This window comes from Nesoenas mayeri (assembly GCF_963082525.1).
Source record: "Nesoenas mayeri genome assembly, chromosome: 8".
Lineage (NCBI taxonomy): Eukaryota > Metazoa > Chordata > Aves > Columbiformes > Columbidae > Nesoenas > Nesoenas mayeri.
Window position 1 is genome coordinate 13,288,715 of NC_137554.1, and position 20,382 is coordinate 13,309,096.

Here is a 20,382-nt window from a genome sequence, read left to right on the forward strand (position 1 = left end):
ACAACAAAAGGCTTAAATGCCATCCTGAAACAACACAGACCAGCCTTATGTAGAGGAATAAAAGCATAGTACATGTCGCAGCTTTGCTTCCTCAGCCCAAGATGCCATCTCTCATCTCTTACAAGACACATTTTATTCTCCAACAATAGTATTTTTCAGAAGGGCCACAACAAAACATCTTTTTTCAAGGTTCACCATGCACTGCATCTTCTTTGTAGCTGCCTCATTATCTAAAAAAAAGCCATACAACAGGACACAATTTTCCCAACCAATTCTGCAGAAGCTAATCTGCCTAAGCTGTTTCTCATGATTTTGCATAAGCTTCTTTACCAAATAACTACAAGAACTGACTAGGCAAGTGTTCTGGTTTTGGCTGGGATAGAGTTAATTTTTGTTCACAGTAGCTGGTCTAGGGCTGGTTTGGATTTGTGCTGAAGACAGTGTTGATAACACAGGGATGTTTCAGTTACCGCTGAGCAGTGTTTACACAGCCCAGGCCTTTTCTGTCCCTCATGCCACCCCACCAGCAAGCAGGCTAGGGGTGCACAAGGAGCGGGGAAAGGACACAGCTGGGACAGCTGACCCCCACTGACCAAAGGGCTACTCCATAACATATGAAGTCATGCTCAGTATATAAAGCTGAAGGAAGAAGAACAAAGCAGAGACGTTCAGAGTGATGGTGTTTGTCTTCCAAGGTAACCTCTACACATGATGGAGCCCAGTGATCCTGGAGATGGCTGAACACCTGCCAGCCCCATGGGAAGTAATGAATGAATCCCTTGTTTTGCTTTGCTCATATGCATGGTTTTTGCTTTACCTATTAAACTTCCTTTATCTCAACCCATGAGTTTTCTCACTTCTACCCTTCCAATACTCTCCCCCACCTCACTGGATATGGGAAGTAAGCAAGAGGCTGCATGGTGCTTAGTTGTCAGCTGGGGTTAAGCCACAACAGCAAGGTCCTGACAAGGTCCTTCTAATCTTCCAGATCATGTCTTTCTACTGACAGTTATAGAAACGCATGCAACAGCTAAAACACATTTCATGTACTACTTAGTAAATTGTGTACTCCCAATTTTCACCAACAACGGAAAGACTTACATAAAATAATCATTAAATCCCTCAGAAAGAGCCTGAAAAGAAGCTAAATACAAGGCAAAGTGATGAAGACCTGGTGGCAATACTAAGCAACTAGTCTCATATATGGAAAATACTGTAGGATCTATGACTTCAGGGCTCCAAGTAACCCAATATTTCGGTCCTGCAGGAAGGGAGAGAAAAATGCCATCCTCTGCTTAGCTTAGCTGAAGAAAAGAGTGACAGCTCAGAACGAACAATACGTCAGTGCTGAAATTAATTATATTTCTTGCCATAACCATATGTGGCTATATGTCACTTTACTCACTGGCCAGGTCTTCATAAAGGAGCATCTTTCCTCCAAATTTTCTTTGCAAAAAACTGAAACAATTCCACAAAAAATACTATTAAGATCCCATCCTCTGACTTGGTGAGTTACCAAGAAAAGAGTATATACACTTCAATTCTGGTTTACCGTGTTATCTGAAAAGCAGTATCGCAGCATAAAAGATCACTTAGATAGCAATGAAACAAATTTCCTCATGTGACAGTTCAGGGTACTTACCACAGACAAAGCCAAATATGAAATTGAGACTAGATTTCCCCAGAGGAATAACTGGAAATATTAAGTTTGCTTGAGAACCATATCCCTGAGTCAAAGGAATGAGAATTAGGGAAAACGACTGCAGCCAGTAGAGCACAACCCTTGTATTAAGACCCTCATGCCATTGCGTTAAGGCATTTTCTATCAGATTCTCATCACTATCATTCCTCACAAAAAAACTGAAGAATTATTTGACTCAAAATAATCTGAAGCTCATTCATTAACTATGAATACCATACACAAGCACCAACAAAACATTACCTCAGCTCTTATGTTTTAAACTACATGTTGACTCTCAAGTAACGGTAGATGATAGCAGGACATGTCAGTTGACAAGTCATAGAATCATATTAATAAAATAGTTTGAGTTGGAAGGGACCTTCAAAGGTCACCTAGTCCACCATCCTGCAAGGAGAAGGGACATCACATATCTCTAGAAAAAACAAACAAACAAACAAACAAACAACAACAACGAAAACACACACACACACACACAACCAGCAACAACGACAAAAACTAGGCTGTAATTTCTCCTTTGTTTCCATTTTCTTTGAGATTCAAAAGACATGTCCTTTTACTGAGATGTTCAGGAAAGTCAAGTATTTAAATACATTTTATAGTAATTGCCATCTAAAATAGCCAAATCAGAGGAAAACTTGCTGTCTTTTTTTTTCCCCAAAAATACCATAAAGAAAAATACTGAAAAGACTACTATATTTGTAGGCATTTTTCACTGTGCTTATCATTGACTGGTATCTAAAACCTTCTTGTAAAATTAGAGAGTCCACATACAGCAAGACAGTGACCTCAGACCATAATACATACAAAGTCAGAAACAAATGGAAGTGGGGGGAAAAAAAAAAAAAAAAAAAAAAAAAAGAAGAAGAAAGTGGAAAGCACAAAGAACCACTAAATTGGTTCACTGGGAGCCAAAACTGTTTAACAGTCAACACAGTTACATATCTTTAAATATCATGCATCAAGCCAAGTTAGTCAAAATGAAAGCTTACACTCATTGCTAAGGAGGGGGAAAGTCAAGTCTTGGGGTGAGGGTGAACACAACAAAGTAGGACAGTACAAACACTGTCGCTGTAAAATATTTTTCCCTCTCAAAAAAAAAAAAAAAAAACCAAACAAAAAAAAAACCAACAGAAAATCAGAGGCATGGGGCTATTACAATTGTTGCAGATCCTATGAAGTTATCACCATCTGTTGTGTCATCTATTTACAGACACAGACATAATCAAAACTGAGGGAAAACTGCTCAAATAAGTTGTAATTTTCTTTGAATAAGATACCCTGCATATTTAATAAGCTTGAGAATCTCTCAATACAAATCTAAGGGAATAAATGGTATCAGTCTCTTTTCTGTAAGAAATGACATGAACAAGAACTTTGCTATATACAGAAATAAACAGGGTTTATGTGTAGCTACATTTGTCAGCAGGGCATTCAAAATTTTTTTTCACGGTGAACATTAGAAAGAGCATTAGGAGAATTCTGCTGTAATGCTGTTTATTCACATTCAGCTTGAAAACAACATCCAGGATATACATAGCCTCAGGTCTCAGTTCCATTTAGCATCTTAGAGAGAAGAGCACCTAACAACCCAATACCTCAGTATGGCACCAGGCACTCTTCTATAATATTACAGTTCTGTGTCCCATTTACTGCCTTCTCTGTAAGGTTTTTACTCCTTGGGAAGCTTTCATGTCTCCACCCAAGTAGCTTTGTTCTCCCAAACTCTTCTGGCCTGCCTTCAGACAGCTCAGACTGCTGTATTCCCCTTCCTGTCAGTCTCTTAAAAATTGCTGTGTTCAGCTTGAGGTGAGCAATATAAGCATGCCCCAAAGCACTACGCCAGCACCTTGCCAGCAAATCCCAAGCAACTAGGGACATGGAGCCAAGAGTCACCAGAACAGAAGTGTGATTCAAGGCTCCTTGGTACGAGTTAGGCTTAGCACTCTTTAAGGAGTCTGGTTCAGGTCCCACAAACAGTGTTCCTCAAGACATTTGGGTTAGGTAGCACAGATCCTGAGCTAATAAATTGAGTCTCTCAGCAGGACTGGCTCTGTCACAGCACTTTCCTCACATGCCTATGCTACTCTTAAGTCTAGAAGTGGCTTCAGGTACCGCAAGTGAAGGGCTTTTAGTTCCCAGGACACTGCAAAGGCCAGACCTGGCACTGCTTAATGTGTTTAACTTGGAGACTATGAAAAACCCGTTCCCTCCCCGCAGAGCTTAACCTAGTAGCCTTAGTATAATCATCTGCATTGCACAATAAAACACAATAACCCAGTTTTGAAAATACTATTTTCAAACATACACACTGAATATTTCCCAAATAACACCGAAACTCTTATTTTACATTATTTTTTCTCTCTTGAAAACATATTGGACTTATTAATCAGTCCCCAGCTCCTGAGTGTCACTATTACTATTGTGTAAGTGCAAACAGAGCAATAGGAAAGAGCAGGGTGGCTGTGAAGCAAAAAGAAACAAAAACCATTATTCTTTTAACATGATTACCAAATTTCTCCTTTTTCTTCTCAAAGCCACTTTTATCTCTGATTTTTAATTCTTATGCAGCAGTTTCCCTCTTTCCCTTGTGTATAAACTGTTTGAGCTTTCCATTTTTAGTTTTTCTTCAATAGTGCCCTATCTTTTTTTTTCCTCCATTACTTGAGTTTTTTCCTCTCCTGTTCTGTTTCTCCATGCTTGTTTACTTTTTTCCCCTAGTCCTTACTAATTATTTCATGTGTCTTGGTCTGTTTCATTATGTGTCACAGCTTTTCCTTTCTTATTTTTTTATATTGCATTCCTTTATTCCACTCCTGCAGCTCTCTGATTTCTATGTGCTTGCTTAACTATTACCCAAATGGCTCCAAGCAGGACACACTCAAACTGAAGAATAAATAAATTAAAAGAAAAATACTATCTGTGGCCATGCGGTGTTGCCTAGCAACACCCTGTACCTCTCCACAGCTTTTCTGGAGCTCTGGTGGCAACAGAGCTTTTCAGACTTATTGCTACAAATATATGCAAGATCCTTCTCACATTGTTTGTCCGTTCACTAGCAAATAAATGCAGAGGAAAATATAAATGAAAAAGTAAAACTCCAGAGAAAGAACCAACAATAAGACTACTCTTCCAGCACAAGAAATGGCCCCATACTCTGATGTGCGCTGCCCCCATCTCAGGTACTCCCATGTGCATAAAACACACGCAGCTTATATGTTATTATGGTTCACTAATGCTACTACTGTTACAACCTTTAAGAAATCAAATGTAAATAATATTTCTTATGAAATCAAAATCTGTGTTAAATTCACCCAACTCTTAAATAGTTACAGTGTATGCATTACTGGCAGAGATTTAATGACTTCTTACACTCTTGCAAAGTTGCTTCTGAAAGCTTTACACTAAAGAAAAGAGAGTAGGTAGCCTTCAGATTGTACGGGATAAGAAAAATGGTCCAAGCATTGTCAAAAATGCAGTGGGTTTACTAATGAAGTTTGTTCCTAAAGTTTATAGAGCCAGGCTTAAAAGATTTTCAATATCTTTGGTTTCTAATGACTTCAAATGTTACAGAATAGAAAGTGAAGCTTCTCTCCCACCCTCTTTTTTATTTTAAAACAAAAGTTTGCTGGGCTCAACCTTCAAAAGTTAGAAACAAATGCTCATTAAGTCCATACTTTGCAAAGTATTGATGAACTGAGTATCAAGAGGACTGATATTAAGCCAGTTTCCTTGACAATCCTCTTTTATTCCACAGCAATTAATGACTCCTTCAAACAGCCAATGACAATATCTGAAAAATAAATGTCTTTTTAATTTGGGGATGTAAATAATGCTTATCCAAGGTACTAAAACTCTAAGGATATTAGGAGTCCTGGAATGGGAGTCAAGAAATAGAAATGCTAAAGCAAAAGATAACTACATAAATTAGGCTCAGGATCAGTCTGTGATGAAGCCCTACAGAATGGAGGAAATGTTCAGGTAACATGTATCTTTCTGAAGGGCATATAAATGTTATTACCTAAGAACTTTTTATATAGCTAAATCAGCCTCAAAGCAATTTGATGTCCTCGTAGCAGAGTATCTGTAGCAAGTGAAAAGAAAACGCATCAGAGCACATACCTTATAAAGACATTTAACAGCATCAGTCTACATCTGCCAGCTACAAATTATATGTAGTAAAGAGAAACTGCAAATGATCCACAAAGGTAAACAAAGGACAGAAACTAATATTTAGACAATCCCAGTTTATTAGCCTCATTCCCACACCAAAGTTTTTAGAAATTAAAGGGCAAAGTAGGATACACAGAGCTGGTAGGAGAACACAGCAGAACTCATAGATGATACAGGCCACCATAAAACAAACACAGGCTTTGCAAATTCAAGCACTTAAATTCAAAAATACTTTAAAAATGTATGCCGTTTCAAAACGGGATTAGGTCCTTTCATGCATATGCAACAAAACACCAGTTTTAATGATATGATCATATGCTATTTTACACAGAAGCGCTGCCTGACTCAGAAGACAGAACAGACTGCTCACCTAATCAATAGCCTTTCAACATTTATGCTTAGTGTGTAGCCATTTACTGCACACTATTCAAAACCTTATTTGAAGGCAGGACTATTTTTCTCTATGAACATTTCAATGACATGCATAACTACAGCATCTGAAGTGATTTAAAAGCAATTACTCTACATAATATGAATATCCACTTTCAACAGCTAGCAATCGGCACAGAAAGTCTACAGAATAACTGAGCATGCTGTATCAGTCACCTATGGTCCAAAATGTTAAAGTATATAGGAGACTGGAAGTGACAACTTGGATGATGAGAGTTACTCTGATGCTTTCACATTCAGATTTTCTCATCCAGTTGATGGAACCATCACCCTCTGATCAGCTGGTATTTCTAAATCACCCCCTCTCTTAATTCCAACCATTAAGCTCCCAGTCATTATTCTCTCCTCAGCCCTTGGCTGTACAGTCTCCTAATTGCACTTTTAAATTTATTCTTACCTTTTTTTTATTCTAAATTCCAGTGTCAGTTCTTTATGATGCTCTAGTTCTTTCTGTATTGACAGTACCTGTCGACTTTCTTGTAACACACTCCTAATATTTATGTCAAGCTCATTAATGAAAATATTAAATGGTATGAATCTGAAGACTGATCCTTCAACAAGCTCTGCTCAAAGCTCAGAAGCTCTTTTTTGAGCACTACTCACTCTCATTTCCTTTCTAGCCAGTCCATTATCCATGTTACTATTCTAATCTAAGTAGATGATACATCATTATTAATTAGCCAGAAAAAACCCTTGTCAGCGTGTCATGATCTGTCCCTAACAATATAGCCCAATATGTCTTATTCCATTGTATATTTACCTTGGTTTAATAGATCTGCACTTCAAAATTTGTTTTCAATGTTTTGCATGCTGTTGATATGAGACTAACAGTTATAGCTGCCCATTAATTCTCCATCTTTTAACGTACAGAAACTACATTGGGTATTCTTTAATCAAGTATCATAACATACAGCTTGCTTTGCTCTTAGGCCTGTATTTCCACATGTCAATTTTTCCGTGATACTTTCACAGACATTTTTCTGTTCCTTTTGACCTCAGAGCTGAAACCTTTCAAGTTTTCCTTCTGGCCTTTCTGGGGTAATTTCCATTTCTGCACTTGTCTGCCCACTAGCCACCTCTTGTTTTACTCCCATTTTACTGAAACTAGGACAATGATTTACAAAGATTTTAGACAATACCTAGGATGTTTAATCCTATCTTCACACTGGCTTTCCTTGTTCTTTTGTTTGTTTTAATTTAGATAGCTGAATAACCTTTTACTATTTGTTTTATATAGCTGAAAAACCTTTTACTATTTATTTTAATTTCTTTTGCCAGGTCTGAATCAACTTGACTTTTGAAAATTCTCACTTTTCCCTCTGTACTTCTGGCTTTGCCAATCAATCCCATTTTTCTCAATTCCTTGTGGGTTATCCCCACACTCCTAATATTCTTTCTGAAGTTGTTTTCCAGTTCAGTCTGAAACTATTCTTTACAAGTTGGGATGCAAATTCCAAATACCTTTTGTATATTTGAATTAGTAATAATCTCTTCAAAATTCATGTAGTCGAGCTGTTTAGTTCAGTTCAGTTCAGACATCTAAATAGTTTTCTTAACTTCTGAGTTTGCCTTATAAAATACTAAAATAAATTTGGGTAATTCTTCTATAGAACTTGTATTAAATAAACTCCAAAAAAAAAATAAAAGCTTGATGAACATTTTATTCTGTGATTACCTATTCTACAACTTCCCCCATTTGCTAAATTTAACACTAAAGTCTATTCTGCTTGACGCCTGAATCAGTAAGAGTTGATACTATTTACAATTTTATGTTAGCATTTCTGATTTAATAACTGTTACAAAGTTTGTCAGTTTTCACATCAAAGAATACCTGCACCCTACTATTATTGGGATCTGTGGTTTTCCAGGCTGCAAGTCAAATCATCTTACAATGACTTACCTCTCTAGCAGCATTACAATCAGTTCCAAGTATAGAAAGTTGGGAGGGTAACCAAATGAGGACAGTGAACTTCAGAAAGTATAATTTCAATAGACCCAGAGACCAGGCTGGTATGTTTCCTGAAAGATATACTGATCAGTGAAGGAAAGCAGGAGAGAGAGCAAACCTTGATAGAAATGCATGAAGGGAAACTCTTCCTGAGCAAAGAAGGAGGAGAAAAAGAAAGAAAAAAAAGGGGCAAGCACTTAACAGACCTTCATGATAATACCATGTCTCCCCCATGGACTGGAAATCAAAATCATAAAAGTAGGGAAAGTATGACACATACCTAAGTATATAAATTTCTACATTTAAATTAACAGCACAAACCCTATAGGAGTAAAATCAGAAAGCAAAGCACCAAGAAAGTTTCAATTAGTAAGGAAGATTTTCTAAATTATATGAAAAAGGTTCTATATACATGAGAAGTAAGAAGAAAATAAAGAGAAATACAGGTTATGTACAGGAAAGGAGAGCAAATAACAAATGATGCAGAGTGAACGGAATTATTCACAGCCTTCCTTGCTCTCTTCATGAAGATGGCATGGTTTAGCCATAACTATCACAAAAAGTATTATTTTTAGCAAGAAGACAGGATTGCAGGCTTGAATATGGAGAAAAGATGCTTTGGATGTTTTTTTTTTAATCAGGCAGGTGCTAGATGCTGTTCATGTATCACTGAGGCATCAAGGAACTAGCTGAAGCACTTCATGGACCACTATCAATTGTTCCCAAAGACTCTGAGGGCTTGAGTTTCCAAGAGGACAAAACAGACAAACATAATGTTTCACTTTACAAAAAATTCAGTGAAAATAGCAATTATAGCCCCCACAGAGAAAATTGAGTACATTTATTAAAAATGATACTGTGATATTAAAAAAAGCCAACATGGGCATGTAAAGACAAAGTTAAATCAATCTTATTTTCTGTCCTTAAGAGGACAAATGGTCTCCAGAATAAGTGGTAGATGTGACAAATTTCGAGTAAACTTTTTAAATAAGTATTCCACACCACATTTTCATAAGACAAACAAAATTATAGTCTAGATAAAACAAATACCCAGGGAGCACACAACTTATTGAAATACAACCCTTATCTTGTTTTCTATCACTGAAAAAGGATCTCAATTAAGATGCATCTTAAGAAGTCTCCATCACCATATGCCTTTAGAAATGGATTATCCAGATATTTGCTGAAGAAACAGGACTGATTGGAGATCAAAGAAGTGACTGCAGAAAGCGTGCACATGTAGCCTTCTGAAGACAGCTGGAACAGGCGCACAGACAAAAAGACTAAGAGGGAATATGCTTCAACATTGCAACACCACAGCTCCAGAGACTGGACCACCCACCAGTTTCCATTTCATCAATATGAAGCACACATACTATAAGGAAGTTTCTCGTACCAAGGAGCACATGGTATCTTTGCAGGCTCAAGGACCTCACAAACATTATTTCTGATATCAATACTGGATGGGACACTATGTTTATTTTCAACACTATATTCACGCAATGTATCAGTTTATAAAACAACAAAGAAATCATTACAAAAGTCTCAAATTATTCCTGAGATGCACCACCAAAAATATAAGAGTTCTTGAAACCAGGACACTACTATAAGCAAAAAATATTGAATATTGTAAACAAAGGAGTAGTGAGTGATAAGGCAGTTAACTGCTTTCCACGTGAGGACTGTACCTTGTGATAAAAATGCAACAGAACCTGGTCAAGGTAAGGTTATCAAAGCTTCTGGACAGTTCTGCTGTATTGACATACTTTTTCATGCTTGTTACACATCCTTGCATCAAAGCATGAGGATGCTAGTGGTTTTTTTTAAATACAATACTATCAGGATTGGTTAAAAGATCAAAATGGAGACTTTCTGCCAGATCTGTTCATTCCTACTTAAATCAAGTGATTTTTCTTCTACCCATCTATGAATGATCTTTTAATTTGCATGGAAAAAAAAAAAAATATCAATGGACTGTACTCAGAAAATTTTGGTCCAAATATATGGCAAAGTTGCAGACAAGCTACAAGCAGCATCTTGTAATGAGCAATTCAGTGCAACTTAACATTGGACAATGCTACCAGTTCTGCTTAAAATACATCATTCAGCAAGCTATACTACTTTCTTCACACTAAAATTGGTCTTTCAGCTCCTTCTACTTCTAGCAAGCAGATGTCTTCCAGGACTTACACAATATAAATAGACCTGAAGCAAGGAACTACTAAGAGGTTAACAATGGACAAGATTTCTCCAAGAGACAACGTTCAAGCACTTGCAATTTCTCAACCTAAAACTTACTTATGATCATTTTTAATTTTATGGATTTCTAAACAGAACAGAGATGGGGCTTTCACTATAACAAGAAGAAAGTCTAGGAGCAGAAAAGGAAGAGTGCAAGAGCAGAATAGGTGTCAGTTTGTGGAATGGTTTACAAAAGAAAGGAAAAGTGGGAGTAGAGGGAATGAAAAAAGAGGAATTAGTCTTCTTGTTATTTACACTGTTTTCCAACACATCAATACAAGAAGATACCTCTATCTCCATCCAATAACCATGGGAAAGTGCACATATAGAAATCCACATCTAGAAGAATATAAGGTTAAGCAGAAGATGAAAGTTAACAGTGAAGATTGTTTCTGGTCCTATCTCTACTCTCTGATCTGTTCAGGTTTAATGAAGGGGAATGAATTGATCAGGCTTACCTAGCATTTGCAGCAGACAAAGCATTTGTCATTTTGTCATATATGTATGTGTAAAACAAAACAATTTGCAACTCGGACACACTTCAGTTTTGAAATTGTTAAGATTAAAAATACATCTGGAACTAAAATCTTTGGTGAGTGCTGCTCTATTAAAAGGGGGATCATCAAACGTCAAATCTGAAGAACACCAAACCTGAAGAATTCTGAACAGAGGAAGTTAAGAGGTCAGAGGTGGTTTTGCACAGCATCCCAAGGGAGCCACAAGGTAAGACAGAACTCTTTGCAGAGCACTGAGAAAGGGTTTGGCATTAACTTGCCATCAGCTAGTATTTACAATATGATACACAGAAAACGTGCATAAAAGCACTAATTTGTAGTACTCAGGTGAGTTAGGAGCTATTGAGATATTCTAATACAAATATCTTAAGACATTGAAACTAAAATAAAACTGAAAACTCAAGGAATATAATATGCATTTCTTAGAGCACATATAAGTGATATCATATAGAAACATGTAAACCACTCTATTTCAGTAAAATGGCTATAAATGCCAGCATATTGTATCGATACGAGAAAATGCAGAGTAATTAGTTAATCTAAAAAATGCATGAGCAGGAATTTGACTGCTAAATGATTAAACTGGTACATTTTAAAATATGTATTAATATTTAATTATTGACACTATGAGAAAAGAAAAAATCTCTTGATGTTACTTCTCAGCTCCTTCTGATATTCAGTAACCCATGTATTATTCATATGAATAGTTTGTGCATATACAGTCAATCACTAGTTAAATGAAAGAATCATTCTCAAATTCCCTAATCACCTCAAAAGATCCTAATGCAGTATTTTCCACATTTGGGAATCAGAGCGTTTTATTTAAGAAATCAGTCTGGCCATGATGGATACAGTGCAGACTAAGCAGACATCAGTTGAAAGAATCAGATGTCAAAGTGCTCCCTCTAATGTCCCTTAATCATCACACCAATTAGTGGCTGAATAGTGATGTGATTAAAAAGACTGCTGCTATCCTATACCTATTCAGACTAGTAGAATTCTACATATGTTCTACCAATTAATGTTTGAATAGAGCAGCGATTAGAGAGACATCTGCCATTGTATATTCATTCAGAAAAGAGCTAAACTTGCATATTCATATGCAATGAAGACAAAAATAAATATTTGCAAAGGTAAACTATACGTTTAGATTATAAAGATAATTGAGTTGATTTTCTTTAATGAGTGTTCTCTATTTTACAATATTTGGGATCATTTTTTATTTATAAATATATAATCTTTCATCAATACATGTCTGGAAATGGCCAAATTATTCACTGGATAAGCATTTATTCACCAAAGTTCCTGATTTCAGGCCTTGGGTGAACTGGGTTTCATATCTAGAATTTGCACTGTTTCTGCTTAGTGAACTGCTAACTTGTTTATTCCGTAACTGTGTTACACGATTGGGCACAAAAATCATATGACATTTTTCCATCTCACCAGAAGGCAATATTTAGAGTAACAAACTGATTACAGCTGAAAAAGCATTATCTCATTTACAGATTTTTCCTGGACATTTGTACACTAAGTGGTCTTTCCAAACTGTTTTAAAATAAGAATTCCTTTTTATCAATGTTCATATACAGCACTGACAAGCATTATCAAAGCAAAAAGCAGTTTGGAGTTTTACTAAACTCTTAATATTACTGTTTTAAGGGAGCAACCTTGTCCTCTGAACACAAAGAGCAACGTGATCTGTTACGTCTTGCCATGAACTGCAGTTTTTGCTCTCCACCGTTAGCACAGAGCAACATTGCACAGAAAAAGACAAGAATTTGGTTCTCTCTAATGGCTGAAGAGAACTATAGAACAGTTAAAGACTCTTGCTCAAAAGCGATGACTTCTCAAAAATCTAAATAAGCTTAAAAATTATTTTGTTGAAGGAAGAGAAGCTCCTGTCAGACAAGGCTGATCAGGTTTTGCAAACGTAAGGACAAAGAACAATGCTACTACTGCCACAAAATCAATACTGTTACAGGCTATGGCAATTAACTACAAACCAATTTAAACCTCATTTCCTTTTCACCTTTCTTGTCTCATTGAAATACTTCCAACTCTTCCATCTGGAGCAATTACTACTATTATTTCTAAATGCAGAAACTAAAGGAAGTCTGAATACATAGGTGGGTTTATATAATCCTCTTACATATCCTCAGCAGATACATCCAAGGTTTCACTACAAAAAAAAAAAAAAAGGCTGGACTACCACATCCCACTGAATTCTCCAGTGACAAGTAAATTTATAAAAATGGTGAAGGCAATTTGATGACCTAAAGTGACCTGAATTTTGCATCCTTCTCTATGATTTACTATCAGTATAGCCATCTCAAAGATCTTCTACTTTTAATCTCTTCTGACCAACAGAAATCTTTGTTTCCCCAGGCAGATTAGTGGCATCTGTTTATACCACCTTTCAGAATGACTCAGAAACCTGACCGTTAATGCTTAGGTTTCACGCTGTTACCAATGGTGACTCAGAAATAAAGTTATGTACTCTGATCTAAATCTCGGAGTTAAAATTTCTGAAGGAAAGCTGACTGATCTTGCACCTATAGCTATAAATCACTTTCATAGTAAAATGTGGTTGCTAACACAGTAAATAAACAATAGCACTCATTGAAAGCATAACTTAACCTTCCTTTAGGAAAATGCTTTTCCAATGTTAAGGAAAGATACTGACTCTCCACTTCAGAACTCATTTAATGGGCAACCCAAAAGCATCTCAGAGCAGGCAAGGAGTTAAAATTTCATTTGTGTAATTATTCTCAGGAAATATATAAGTCTGCCATCTGGAAGTGTATTACACATTACAAAGTCACTGTGTGCATGCCTCAGCAGATGCAGCTTTTGTTCAGAGTTTTGAGGGCTGTTAATTTAATTAGTTTTGTATTTTCATACTCCCACCTTCCCTCCAACAGTAATTCTGCAAAGGAAGCATCAGTACAGTTTTAAAGAATTGAAAGCTAAAAGCCAAATTCAGATTTTAAGGAAATGTCAACAAGTATACTTCCTATGGACTTCAAATAGAGCTTGATCTGTTCATTAGCAGGCCTAAACATTACTGCCAATGGCTTTTTAGACTGGAACAGAAAATTGTGCTCAATGTATCCTTTCCTGCATTAGCTTTCTTATTTTAAGAAGGCTAGGAAATGATTCTATCATTTTGTTTTCTTTGTTTATGAAAACCACTCAACAAAAATGATCTGGAAAATGTAAAAACTCTAATTTTTTCCCAACGTCTTTTATGTAATGGGGTGACAGACAGATGTTTCAGTTAGATTTTTTAGTTTTGTAGGGCTTTTTTTGCCAGAGTAGTAAGCTATGTGGTAAATCTTGCACAGTAAAAGTAAGCTATGTATTTCTGAGTAAAGAAGTGTTCGACAGTTCTAAAAACTAGAACCACCACTGGCCTAAAAATAATGACTACCCCTTTACAGTTTCTTCAAGCATTTTACATTTCTTATAATGACTTATAAATTAAACGATGTGATATTTCTACTAAATAATTCATAATATACAATAGAAGAATGATCTGTGTTGAAGGTGTGCACAGGTACAGCTACGCCTATTTGCTTATCTCTAACCTTTAACCCTGTAGGTTGTAACATATGAGCAAATCTCTACCAGCGCAGGGTCCCAGTAACTGCACAGATCTCCATGCAGTAATGCAGAACTATAAAATCAAGTTGTTAATTAGATTGGAAACCTATGCCAAAACATCATCAGGCAAAACTTCACAACATTCAGAATTCCTTTCAAATGAAAATCCAAACAAGAGAGAAACCAGAAATCACTGCTGTTTGCACAGCCCAAGAAAGCTCAGGCCTTGGGGATCCAAGAACATTTGGGATACCATGAGGAACACACGCACAGCTAAGAACAGGAACACGGGAAGAGAGACAGTTTCTAGAAAGCTGTGCACTTTTAAAATTAACAGCAAAACTTTCAAATATCCAACATTTTATGAACAAACTGAAGGTAAAAATCAAACAAGGCTGATATGGGGGAAAGTTCAGAGATAACCAACAGTGATCTTAAAGCATAGAAGTTTTAAAAATGTGTGTTAACACACTCATTAGGAAGATATATATGTGCATGCTGTAGTTTGAAGTTTAACTAACTAGGATAACTTACACTGGAACAGTTAATCAGGTTACTACGCAGATACCTCACTGCCCTGCTGCATGGATACCTGAGCTTCCTAATGAACAGGTTCTGAAAACAGAGGAGTTTACAGCCCGGTATTGATTTATTGATTACAGGTTGCCTGAAAATATAACAATATAAACTACAGCTGTCTAGGCATAGGAACACATAGTTGTGAGCAATAACTGCATCAGACATCCCAAAATAATCATCCCTGTTAGTTTCCAGTTATTATAACATTATCCAAGCCAATAAATAAAGAAAACAGGAATATTAGCTTTAGTAAGACAGAGATTCTTATAATCACTGCTATAAAACAGGAAACTATACTAGAGCATGGTTCCAATGCAAAGTGTACCCTGGGTTGCTCCTCCCAGCAAATATTTGTTAGTGATACTAGATTCCAGAATTTTGAGAAAATTAGAAACTTTGTAGGTTTCTTGGTTTGGTTTGTGTTTTGCTGGGTTTTTTTAATAACAAACAAATGACAACTATCAAAACTAAATTTTCCTACTTAGTGACAGATGTTTTGATAACACTATGAAGAGACACCATAACATTGTACCTATAAGGGTACTAGTTTGCAGATGAATAAGTAGCACCCCGCCTAAAAGATTTCTGAATTTAGGTGATTATCTAAGGGAATCTGTAGGAAGACAGTAAGAACACTACAAACCTTCTAATTAGATAAGAGATCAAAGAGACAAAGTCAGATAGGATTAGTCAAATATCACACTGAGACTAGGAACCTAAATACCTAGAAAGAAAAATATTATATCTAACGGCAGAAATATTGAAGAATACAGGCAGTTTAAAATGACAAAATATTTATTCTAAAACCACCTATTTCCTGAAAAATGCAATGTACAAAATTTAAAATCTAGAGCCATGTTTTAATTTAAGTGTTTTAATATAAGCATTATGTATTTGTTTATAGGTAATTTACACACATTTGGTCCTGTGTATATAGTACATATGTAGGTAGCCCTACATATATATATACCTATGTAAGTATTTAAAATAAGTACATAGGATGCATTTGCCTATGTCCATACTGACATAAAATTACTTTTTAAAGTCTCAGGATAGTGAAGTGCTGCTCTACCCTGTGTTACTCTTGGGAAACAGAAGGCAAAGAGGCAGTGGGCAGCAGCCCAGCAGGGCACAGCAGGGGCTGCTGATGCTGCTGCCCAGGGAGCGAGCGGCTCTGACACCCTGACACTGCCTGAGACTTGAAACTCATCAGACTTAGTAGAAAAACAGGAAAAAGTTGCAACAAAGACTTACTAAGTTGCCAAAAAAGAAAAAGGTGTGCAATATATTTTGTTCTGAGATGTAAATAGATGATCGCAAAGTAACTTTGTATCTACAGGAACAGAATTAGGAGCCACATTTGGCTACTGAACAACACAGGAAACTCAAATTTTAATTTCTCACACAATTAAGATTTCAATCTCAATGATTTATTGCATATTCCAGATGCAATAAGGAACATGCACTTACTGAACAGCTTTTGTCAGAATTCCTTTTCCATTGCTTCTTGACTTGTTTCTTTGCTGCAGTTGAATGAAGAGTTGCGTGTCTCTGTTTTCGGGGATTTAAAGCCAGAATGTTCTGTAGAAAGAGAACAGACAATCTTAAAATACATAGATAAAATTAAAAAAAAAAAAAGTTCAAAGCCTCTTAAATCACATCTCACACAACTTATTTACAGTGCTATGCAAAAGCAAACCACAATTATTCAATATTATACACCAACTTTATACAAATTTATTTCTGACTTCTTATGCTTTCAGCCTATGTATTTTAACATACCTGTTTATAGAACCACAGAATTATTTTTTCAAATTACATAATTTCAAACTTAGGTTGAAAGTAATTTCTTTATTGTCCACACCACTTAAATTTTGAGTACTTAAAGACATTTCTAGGACTGCTAGAAAACAGAATTATATTTAGCGGCCATGATAAAGGTTTCCATCCCTGGATGTTTGTTGTGTATGGCATATAGAAACACATAATTCTGCTTCATTATATCACTCCAAGTAACACTCGTAAAGCAAAACAAGCAAAAACATTTTAAGGGATCTGGGTTATTTATGGATGTTTCATCATTTCAGTATAAATTCCAATTTGCCCTTCACAGGAACCTGCTTCTACATCTAATGAGCTGACGAGTCAACTTCATTTCTCTTACAATGACGAGGACACAAATAAATGCTGAGAATATAGCTGTACTTCTAAGTGATAGTCTGACGACACTAGCAGAATGACTTTTTAATGTCTTTCATTATACTAGTGTAACTTAAAAAATTAAATCAGCTTTTTAAAACTCAAGCTCTTTTTTAATATCAGGCAAGTGACAGGTTTCAATAGCAAAACTGACCTCATTTAATTCAAGAAGTGAGTGTGAACAGCGTGCAAGTAACAGATCCAGACTCAGGTCTGTGATGGAGAACCAAAACAGGCATATTGTTGGTTGTAACTCCTGGAACTGGTTTTGTAAATCTTCCTTTAAAAAAACTTGACTTTAACACTATGCTTCTCCACTGTGGTGAATAGGGTGCGATTATTCTGTTACTATATGTCAAAGATGTGCGAGACTGACTTACAGAAATGGAGACCGAACATGACGAGTTTGATGGGGTTATGCATACTATATCAGCAGGATGTTTCTTTATTTTAAAAGTCTGCTTGAGTGGGTGATAATGATGAAGTAGTAATCTGTTGTATTCAGATATTATTGTGTTGGAGTTTATGGGGCCTTTTTTTTTTTTTTTTTAATGCAAAGGGATCACTTTCTAATCAATTATTTAATTTTTACTCCAGACTGATCAGTAATCCATTTTCCCACAAACCAGAATTCTCACCTACTTGAAAATTCTACCTGCAATTAACAACATCACCCAATACAGTAATTTGCAGCTTCCTCAAAGTACAAACAGACAAAAAAGTGGGTTACAACACTCAAACAGGTATAGACTATTTAGCAGCCTACACACTGTTGAATTTCAGGAAGAGTTAAAGGGTGTAATCAGATGTGCCTCTGCAATTCCTGTGGTAAAGATGCTGCTCCATTTCTGGGTGCTCCCCAGCTGAGTACCTAAGGCAAGATGTGGCAACCAAATGCATTCAGTTGTAGTTTATGCTAATTTATTTCATTCTTAATTAAAACAGAGCAGGGACATTCACATAAGGGATGTCACTTACAGCATCTCAGTTGCTACTTTAATTTCTCAAGATGATCAAACTCAACTGTCAGAGCACATCTGACTCATTGGTGATGGGCTGTTGAGTGCCCAAATCACCCAAACCAAGCAGTAGCTCCTGAATCACACAAACACTTCTGCAAAATTTTGCCTACTCTCTTTTGTAATTGCTTAATGCTGTACTCTTGGCCATGAATATTATAATTATTTTAGCAAACTGAAATGAATTGCAAATTTCTAGTAATAAACTGTAACAGATGTACTCCACTGGGTACGGCACCAGTTGGTTTAAAACATGGAACAAATGGTGGGGCAAGCCAAGGACGGAAGAATCCCCATATGTTTGCTCCTGTTGGAATTCTGCAGCAGGAGCATGGCTCCAAGCGCAACAGTTGCAGAAATCCAAAAGGACTACATAGCGCAGCATGTCCCAGAATTAAATCTGAAATAAAACTGGCACAGAACATACTAAATCACACATACAATATAAAATTGCTTATATTCCCACTACCTAAATAATATACTGTCTCCCTAAATCTTGGATTGCTGACCAAGGTGGCTGTTCTAGCTAGAGGTCCCTGGTGTTTAAGAACCACTCAGAAGTTAACTGCCTGAATGTGAAAATAATGTAAATGCTTTTGGGTCTGCTAAACTGTCAGAAAGGAAAATTAGTGAGGGTGTTTTCTTCCTATTCATTTCAGTTCCCTGGTTGGTTTTCTGCAGCTTATGGCTAGGTCAGACATTTAGTAAATTTAACAAATAAATTCAGGCAGGTCAGCCAGTAAATGGAAAATTACTGAGAAGAAAGTTCTAGAGGGAGTGTTCCAACTAACACTTAATGTTAGTTGGAACACCCAGCTAAACAAAAATAAACCACCATGGACATGCAAGGAAGGAATCCTGAGACCTCCACTCTCAAACACACTGGCCATCTGACCGAGGTGGGGAGCTCACTGGTGATGAGAATTATTTGGGCATCTGTGATCTTGCTTGTCCCAATTCTATGCTTATTCTGCTGCATAAATTCTCATTCGTGCCAGATGAGCTGTTGTTTGATCTCTCCAGATGTTGAAAGAGCAAGACTCAAGCTCCCCAATGGAGGATGTGGGTACATAATATATCACTTTTCAGAGCACTACGAACTTTGGATTTCACATTAAGATGCTATTTGTACAGTAATGGAGAACCTAGGAATTATATATTTAGTGTTTTACATAAATGGTCACATTTATTTCATTAAAAATTAAGTAGGCATAAATCCATTATCATTAATGGCTGCAAATCAGAATATAACACTGCTGTATTTTTGTAGAAATCTCTTTAGGTACCATGTTGATGGAGAAAGAAATAGGGCTATGAGTAAGCACATAGAAGTAAATTCAGCCCATGCCAAGTACACACTTGTGGCACAGCCACACAATATACATAGTGTAATAGAGTTAAACTTGCAGCTTTGCACAACACTGATGATTATGGGCACCATGAAAGTATTATACTTTCATTATTTCCATAGATTAATTTGAAGCCTTCACTTTGGGAAGAAAGCCAAGTGGTCTGTCACTACAGAACACAACTCAATATATATTGCAGATGACCCTCAAATACAACTACCTTAAGGAATTCCTTTATTAACAATTATTTATTTTATGCCTTTTAAAAGGCAAATATTATTATAAGCTTAAGAATATTAGATGGTTTAATTCCCATATATAAATTTAATTCCCATATATAAATTTAAATTATATACATCCTCTTCTAGAAGGGAATGTATTCATTATGACTAACATATACTGATTTAGGTTGAAAATATCCTAAAATGCTAAAAACTATATGTAATGTACATTGAGAATGACTAGGATGCATAAGCGACAGCTACTGTTTTTAAATTTTTAGAATTTAGTCATAAGTGGTTATGTTGATCTGTGCCAACACAGTAGCACACCACCTGAGAATAAACTCAACATAAGCTATTCATTAGATGTTTATTTGTCAGCTTCT

The 20,382-nt window shown here is 36.2% G+C and overlaps 1 protein-coding gene across 1 annotated transcript in view; it reads right to left on the reverse strand.

Moving 5' to 3' along the window:
* DPYD (dihydropyrimidine dehydrogenase) overlaps positions 1-20,382 on the reverse strand; it is a gene marked incomplete at its 5' end in the record, with an annotated part of 297,412 nt that overhangs the window by 262,009 nt on the left and 15,021 nt on the right. Inside the window, one exon of the mRNA XM_080348775.1 lies at positions 16,679-16,789. Coding sequence (XP_080204901.1) covers positions 16,679-16,789 — 111 coding nt within the window. The remainder of the gene's footprint in view (positions 1-16,678; positions 16,790-20,382) is intronic.